Genomic DNA, 8,701 nt, shown 5'->3' with positions numbered 1-8,701 from the left:
GGCTGAAGTAGCCCGGGTCGGAGATGGCCTTCAGCAGGTCGTTCTGCACCAGGCACACGTCGTAGAGCTCGCAAGTGCAGGCCGTGCGCACCGCCTCCCCGCCACGCTCCAGGAACACCTTGGGAGCCGCGGGAGAAGACACACCGTCGGTGAGCGAGCAGACCTTTACACCTGGAGAGACTTCAGGTGGATTCCAGTTAATAGCATGTAGCATGTAGCAGGTGGCTCCTCAACGACGCATGTCATTGCTGCAGGGAAGGAGCGACATGTTATGGTGAAGGAGCTACATGCTACATGCCACACGCCACAGTGCGTACCATGGGGTGAACGATGGTTTCCTTGTCGTTTTGCCGGATGTTGTCATCGAAGAAGATGTGCTGGACGGTCGGGTCAAAGGGGTCCACCCAGAGGGGCTTCCCCCCCATCAGGGAGCACGAGTGCTTGGACCACCTGGGGGGAGGAGGAGGAGGGGGACGGCGACGAGAGATAGGGAGAAAGTGGGAGAGAAGAGTGGAGGATATGAGAGGAGGCGGGAGGAAGAGAGATGGATTGGAGAGGAGAAGAGATAAGAGGACAGGAGGGGAGAAGAGAGAGAGAAGGGTTATAGTTCATTAACATTTCAAACATCAGTTACACTTTACAGATCAATGATGGCTCAGTTCAACCACAGACAGCTAGTCTAAAGGTGAGACTACACACCAGTCCTTCTACAGTGAGTCTAAATGGGAGTCCAGACCCGTCCTTTAACAGTGAGTCTCAAGGTGAGTCTACAGACGAGTCTTCATAAAGGGAGTCTAAGGTGTGTCTACAGACCAGTCTTTATCAAGGGAGTCTAAGGAGAGTCTACGCACCAGTCAAAGTTATCCTGGAAGCCCCCCAGTCCGGTCCCAGCCCCCAGGTACTGGTACAGGTCCCTGGGTCCATGCAGAGAGGACACCTTGTCGGCGCCTCGCGTCAAGACCACCTCTCTCTTACTGCACCGGATCTTCCCTGGGGTCTGGTTCACACTCAGCTGGGGAGGAGGAGGAGGTGGAGGAGGAGAGGGACAGGTTGAAAGGGAGGGGAGGAGAGAAAGAAGGGAGAGGAGAGGGACCAGAGGGGAGAAATGAAAGAATCAAGCACGAGGACGTTGTTGAGATCAAAAGAAAACAACAAGCAATACAGAATGACATTTGTCAACACCTTTGTATATTCCTTCAATGTTCAATTCTTTTGCTCAATTGTCACAGAGCACAATTCATGCGACCATTAGTCTCCCTGGAGGAAAACACAAAATATTCAGAGGCTATTTTTAACCTCTAATGTTGCACCTGTCTCTGTGACCAATGAGAACAAAGGACCAGGGAGGAGAGACGAGATGACAGGCGAAAGAGCAGGGGAGATGAGGAGAGGAGAGGAGAGGGAAGGAGAAGGAGAAGGGGAGAAGGAAGGGGGAGAGGAGAAGAGGAGGAGAGAGGAGAGGAGAGGAGAGGGAAGGGGTAGAGGAGAGGGGAGGAGGAGGAAAGGGGAAGAGAGAGGTATTCTCTGCAGACACAGTTCTCCTTTTGTTGCCAAGGAACATAACAGAGTGTGTGAGTGTGAATCCCTCCTCCAGAAACAGAGAAATTGCAAGAATGTCGCAGTCCCATGACACACACGCGACGGATGAATCCCTGGTATGAAGAAGAACAGTATACCCTGGACCTAACAGTAGAACCGGGTCTTTAGAATGGGAAATGGTAAAAGGAATGCGTTTATGTAGCGCTTTTCTAACCAGTGGCCACTCAAAGCGCTGTACAATCTGGCCTGACATTCACCCATTCACACACACGTTCACACACCGATGGCGGTGTCAACCATGCCAGGCGACAGCCGGCTTGTCAGGAGTAGAGAGGGTGAGCTGCCTTGCTCAGGGAAACCTTGACAATCCGAGCCAGGGATCGAATCAGCAACCTTCTGGTTACCAGCCAGCCCGCTCTACCTCCTGAGCCACACGCCTCCCCTAGAACCAAATCTTTAGAGCCTGCTCTTTAAAGCCTAATCTTTAGAACGGGATCTTTAGAACCAAATCTTTAGAGCTTGATCTTTAGAGCCTGCTCTTTATAACCCGATGTTTCCCTCAGTCCCACACAGAAGTACCATAACCCCAAGCACCATTTTGTCAAATAAACCAAATTCAAGAACCAAAGCAATGAGCTCCACGTGGGCTCTGAACCGCTCCTCCTTGAGACCCGGGGTCAGGGGTCAGGGGTCACCCTTCGCTCGGGTCCTACCTTGAGGTCGGGCAGGTCGGGGAAGAGCGGGTGGGCGCCCTGGGTGAGGGTCCGGGACACGGCGCTCAGCACGCGGGGCAGGTCGGAGCCGAAGGTCCGGAACAGGAGGCAGAAGTGCTCCTCCCGGGACACCAGGTCCCGGAGCAGCTGGAAGAAGGAGGGCAGGATCCAGTGGTACAGCCGGCCGTCCTCGCCCTTCACCGACAGCTCCTTGTCTGCCTGAAGGGGGAAGAGAGGAGCCGCTAGTCCACATACACACACACACACACGACGGCACCATCGGACCACCTGTCCTCCCAGGCCGTTTAGTCGGCCTGGCGTGGGTCGGGTCTCGCGCGAGACCCAACCCACGCCAGGCCGACTAAACGTAGGAACGCGCGTGTTGGTGTCAGGCGTTCGCGCCACGCTCGCTGCCCGTCCGTCCTAACGAGGCGTGGTCCTCGTTTCACTTCATCGACACGGAGACATAAACACAACCGATAACATGGACGCACTGTCCCGTCCCGTGTCGGGGACAGGTGTTAAGTGAGGGCTCTAAAGGGCTGATGTTATGCCACCAGTTGTGAATGTGAGTAGCCGTTACAAGCCGTTTGAACATGTGCCTTTTCCTGTGTTTCAGTGACGTCACAAGTGGGCGTGTCCACTTGTGAGGCCGATTTGGAATCGTCTTGTGATTGGCTGCTTCCATTCACACCTGGTGGCATAATACAACCCTGCCTTTAAGAGGACTGGGCCTCTTAAAGGCCCTTAAGGGGTCTAATATACACCTGTACAGGCTTTGAGACATCCTTAATGTATGATTGTAATTAATTAATGTACTGCTTAAATGCATTCATGTATGATTTAGTACATTATTATAAGATAAAATACATTAATACATGATTAAACACCGTAATATAAGATTAAATACATTAATATATCATTAAATAAATTTAAGTACAGGACAAACACATGAATATATCATTAAATACATGAATGTACAGTACATCAATGCATGTACTCATATATGCATGTGTTCAACTTGTTCACAATGTACCAGTTGAGCACATGACTATATGATTAAATACATGACTGTACAGTTCATTCCCGTATGTAATCATATGCTCTAGCACATAATGTACCAGTTGAACACATGAATATATGATTAAATACATGAATGTGCAGTGCATCAATGTATGTCATCATATATGCTGTACTAAAACATGTACCATTTGAACACGGGACCATATGATAAAATACATTCATGTGCAGTGCATTAGTGTATGTCATCATCTATGCACTAATACTTAATGTACCAGTTGAACTCATGACTACATGATGACAGACATCCCGCTCTGGTTGGGGGTGTGGTTACCGTGACGCCCTCGGGCCAGCGCAGTAAATCCAAGTGCTCGTCGAGGATGCCCCGGAACCGCCGCCCGGGGCCGGACGTGAACCCGGGGAGGCGGCCGAACTGGGAGTAGTAGCTGATGGCGCCCTCGCAGGGCGGGAGCAGGGAGGCCGCGTCGCTAAGCCACTCCCACTTCCCTGCCAACAGACGACACAACGTTTTGGTTGGTTCCTATGAACCAGCTCTCAGGTGAGGGTTCAATTCCCTGGGCCCATTTTTTTAAAAAATGTAATCTGGAGCAAATTAATCTAGATTTGGGAATGTTTGGTGTTTTGGTATCCAGGTTCACCTGATCCATCTTAGTTTTATGCCAGTTAACATTGTGTTGGATCACTGTGATCCAAATGCCACATTTCAGGATAGCCAACTGAATCCACCCTTCTGATGGGATCAGGATAATCCTGTTTTTTTGGATCAAATAGATCCCAAACCAGTTAAAAGTTTGATAACCCTGATTACATGATCTGATCTTGATCCCTTTTTTGCATTGAAAAACCCATTTCCAAGATTTGTTCCGAAATCCCCCTGGATTACTTTTGAAAAACTGGGCTCAGGGGATGACATCTCCGATAGTATGCCGATATGATATGGAGCATTCTTGATCAATCTTAATCTAATGTTTATCTATAACTTTGTGAAGAATTACTGTAATACACTATTAAAAACTACACAAGTGTACTTACTTAGTCCTATAAGATGTCAACAATTTTTAGAAAAATAAATATAATATTCGGGGGGGCAGGTGCCACATCTGGACACACCCCTGATCACATGACGTCCACCCATCACGCGGTGTTATGTTATTGATACCTTTCTGGTTCATCTTCCCCCACGTGACAGTGGACAGGAAGCCGTCCAGAGCTGCCAGGGTCCCCTGGCCTGTCACGGCGTCCGACACCAGGATGGTGTTGTTCAGGTCGATGTGGAGGATCAGCTTCCTCCTCGGACCAGGGGCCGGTCCTGGAGGGTCGGGTCTGTCCTCGGACCCGAACCCGTTCTGGGTCACTTCAAGGGCTTCATCGGGTTCTGGGACTCGAGTTGTTTGGGAGTCCGCCATCACAGTAACGAATGACACGGGGGTGATTGAGAAGCGACTTAACGAAGCTCAGGACGGCGACATGCTGACCACCGGCTTCTCGTTGTATCAGATGCCCGTGTTGTTTACTTCCTCATTACCTCTACTTCCTCATCGGTAGAGTTATAAAACAGCGCCCTCTAGCGTCCCTGGAGGACCTGCTTACGCTCCGGTCATATGAATTGTATAGCTCCTCAGAGCTAGGGGGAAAGGGCTTTACAGACACCATCTCACCACCTAGGTCCCTCACCCCTAGGGCCCTCAAACGACGGGGAGGCAAAGCATGTCACTTACCCCCAAAGTAGCTGCTCAAGGGGGATTTCCCAAAACCATTTCAGTGGTGAAGACCAGCTGTACTGGAGGTACTTTTGGACCCACCAAATACTACGCCACTAAACCCACACAGTAGTTACCATGAGAGCTTCCCTATATTTTATATTGTTTGATAGTGTTAGATTTACATTTGATATCTTACATATTATGTAGCCTTGGTGGGTCTATCATTTAAAGACAGCAATACAAAACAACTTCCAACTAAACAATTATATGGCAATTATGATTACAACATACTATATCATCATCGAGAACTTAAAAAAATAACCACAGACTACATTCTGTTCCGTTTAGTTTTTAGAAAAGAAGTTTATTTATATTAACCATCTATTTCATATACACAGCAGCAGTCTCCACCAGCCCCCCCCCCCTCCTAAACGGGCGTGGCTGAAGGGCCGGGCGTCCTACAACACAGACCCCTGACCCCCAGGGAGCGGCCGCTGGTATGAACATGCAGTCATGCACATGTCCACATGGTTAAAATCAGCCTTCAGTAAACACAGGGCGCAACGACGATGGATAATATACAAAAAAAAAAAAAAAACACAAGAAACTCAAAAAACTCTTCAAACTGATGCAACCAAAGGTCGGATTAACTGGATTTTTTTATACAAAAACAAAAAAAGCAGAAACCAGGAAAACGAAGAAGAAGCTTTTTGCGCTTCGGGTTATAAAGGCTAGCACCCATCACACGTATATACATCAACTGCTACGTCGTTACCGCGGTAACAAAATGACTCTCAACAAGCACGACAGATCAGAGAAAACGAAAAAAAAAAAAAAAAAACAGGAAACTAAAAGAGGAAGAGTCCTGGTTGGCCCTCGTCGGTTTCGGCTAGACGGGAATAAAAGCGGTTTCCAAGGAAATGAAACATCCTGATGGTGTTATCTACGCGATAGCGGTGGTGTCAGTCCGTCTGTCTGTCTGTCTGTGCATTTGTCTGTGTGTCTGAGTAAGGTGAGCCAGGGACCTGTCAGAGTTCAGGGGGGCCATTGAAAAGCCCGGACTAAGCGGCGTTACATTAGACCGCGTGATACCCGGCAGCGAGAGCGTCGACTACAGCTGCTTAAAAAGAGAATGAAACTTAACCCAGAGAACTGCGTGAGCAGTCTGCATTAATCAATCGTTATACACACACACATATAAATAGTAATACACATCCTATGGGAACCTGGTGTTGGGGTCCGACTTCGCGGTCGGACGAGTGTGGAATTATCAGCACCAAGGAGACGTCCTTATAAGGCCAGGGGGGCGATGGGGAGACGGTTGCTAGGTGGGGTTGCTAGGCGTTAGTCCACCTCCTCCATGTTGCTGTAGGACGACCCTGAGCAGTCACCGGCGTGGCTGTAGAGGTCAGAGGTCACCTCGGTGGGCAGCGTGGGGGGTCCGTCCGAGTCCAGGTCTGCCCCGAACATCGCCTGGCTAGAGCCCTGCAAGACAAACCAGAGGAGCCAATCAGCACTGCACTACTATTCCGGCCAGCCAATCAGAATGCATGAGACGTGGTGGGACGAGTGGACTGAAAAAACACCCCACCAGCCAATCAGAACTCATGACACACGGTAAAAACAGTAAACACAAGCCCACTGATAGCCAATCAGTGACACCCAGATCAACAAACTTTGTAGTAAAAACATATATTCAGATATTCAGACAATGCGTAAAAACTGACAACTGAAAATAAAACAAGGTTGTATGATTTATTGTGTCATTTGTGTGCAGCAGGATGAAGGCTTGGTTACAGTTCACCGCCAGAGGATGGAAACATTATTGCCACCATTCGGGCCGTTTTGAAGACGGAAAACAAGACATTGTTATTCAGAGCATACATTTAGCCCCTCTTCCACAACAAATAAATGTGATTCCTAAAATGGACCCCAAACTCATTGGTTCCACACACACACACACACACACACACACACACACACACACACACACACACACACACACACACACACACACACACACACACACACACACACACACAGGACTGCTCGATTATGGGAAAAATCATAATCACGATTATTTTGGTCAATATTGAAATCACGATTATTCAAACGATTATTTTTGAGTTTGAAAACATGTTGTATTTATTCAGCATGTCTCTCCCAAAAAAAACGTAACTGAGAACTTTGAAATTTCGCCTTAAAAAAATACACAAAATGGTCAAAAAGAAAATGTTCCAATCTAAAATAATACACAGATATGTATCCAGCTGTTCTGACCTTTCTATAAAACATAAAAAAAAATTTAAAAAACGAAAAACTTGATTATGTTAATTTTGTGATGGTTCGACGCCAAAAATCGAAATCGCGATCAAAATTCGATTAATCTCCCAGCCCTAACACACACACACACACACACACACACACACACACACACACACACACGCACTTCCCTTTCTAAAAACCTCAGACATTAACAAAAAAGGAACAACTGAATCAAACATAACAAGAAAATAGAAACGTGTCATTGTAGTAAAATCAAAGCATTAAAGGACTGGACGTTAGGCCTTCATTCGTCGGGTTCAGATACACGCAGAACAGCAGCATATTACAGTATTTAACTGGAGAAGGGATTTAGATAGAGCAGAGCGCTGGGAGGTCCCTGAGACCGGTCTTTCCCCCCTGGGACCCCCAGAGGGACCAGGAGGAACCAGGAAGAGATGAGCGTCCACTGGGAAGAGACCACAGGAAGAAGCTTCTAGGAGACTGATGTGATTCTGCGCTGGTCTAAACAGGAGGTCAAAGGACAGTGTGCGGACGCATCGTGTTTAGTGCCTGAGCTTCCAGTCGTCTTCAGAGTTTGTTCCAAACAAGCCCTTTCACGTCCCGGTACATTTACAGCTTCACTACATCACTTCCTGTCCAAACGGCAGCACGTTACATTGATTATTAAACATTCCCGAAAACCGTCCGGTTACATTCCGGTTAAACTGGACATTTTCAATTGAACATGGCTATGGCTTGAAACAGTCACACACATTAAAAATGGAAAATTATAATGTCAGACTACTGCGGAAACCCATTATTATATGACTCAAATATATAAAAAAAAAAAAGGATGACAACAAAAACTTCAACACAAACAAAACGGAGAAAAAACATACAGTTTGGAGCGCCTCAGTTTTATCCTGCACTAGGAGACGCAGCCCAGCCACACATGCGCACTCTTCATCCATCTTGCATTAGTGTTGCGTTGTTCCCTGAGAGCAGGGCAGCAGCCAAAGTGAAGCAGCAGCGGCAGCTACGCATGCAGACACAAACTCCCTGACAGCGGCTTGAAGCTACGATTCATAAAAATCTTCCACATGAGTATTTCCCTTCCTGCGCCCGACCCTTCGTCTCCCCTTAGTGGACGACGACATGTCACTACATCCGACGTGTCCCCGGCAGCCAATCAGGGCTGAGGTTGGGAACCCAGACGCTCTGTGAGCTCAGAGGCTAACGGTTACTCAGTGGTTTGCAGAGCGCATTCAGTTGCCAGATCCTACGCAGGCCAGGGCAGGAGAAACCCAGTACCAAGGAGAACCAAGAACCCAGGAGAACCCGGTTCCCTGCTGTGCAGCCTTAGATCCAGGTCATTCTTCTGGTTCATGCGACAAGGCTGTTTCCTCGAGAAGCTGCTCATGTGTTGAAGGAAGCGCAGGG

General features: G+C 48.1%; 2 protein-coding genes across 2 annotated transcripts in view; both read right to left on the bottom strand.

Moving 5' to 3' along the window:
• Nucleotides 1-4,776, bottom strand: part of LOC307078970 (uncharacterized protein) — a 6,059-nt gene extending 1,283 nt beyond the window's left edge. The window contains exons 1-6 of the mRNA XM_079741011.1: nt 4,453-4,776; nt 3,607-3,779; nt 2,253-2,471; nt 852-1,012; nt 318-450; nt 1-118 (exon numbers count right to left, since the gene is read on the bottom strand). The exon at nt 1-118 is cut by the window's left edge and continues 1,283 nt beyond it. Of these exons, the coding sequence (XP_079597137.1) occupies nt 1-118; nt 318-450; nt 852-1,012; nt 2,253-2,471; nt 3,607-3,779; nt 4,453-4,699 (1,051 nt within the window). The 5' untranslated portion in view covers nt 4,700-4,776. The remainder of the gene's footprint in view (nt 119-317; nt 451-851; nt 1,013-2,252; nt 2,472-3,606; nt 3,780-4,452) is intronic.
• A 611-nt stretch (nt 4,777-5,387) lies between these two features.
• The window catches only part of usp19 (ubiquitin specific peptidase 19), a 34,984-nt gene continuing 31,670 nt past the window's right edge, over nt 5,388-8,701 (bottom strand). The window contains exon 26 of the mRNA XM_079740829.1: nt 5,388-6,481. Within this exon, the coding sequence (XP_079596955.1) occupies nt 6,341-6,481 (141 nt within the window). The 3' untranslated portion in view covers nt 5,388-6,340. The remainder of the gene's footprint in view (nt 6,482-8,701) is intronic.

The sequence above is a fragment of the Pollachius pollachius genome (genome assembly GCF_949987615.1).
Source record: "Pollachius pollachius genome assembly, chromosome: 8".
Lineage (NCBI taxonomy): Eukaryota > Metazoa > Chordata > Actinopteri > Gadiformes > Gadidae > Pollachius > Pollachius pollachius.
Note: the sequence above shows the minus strand (reverse complement) of the source record. Positions and strands in the feature narration are given on the sequence as shown.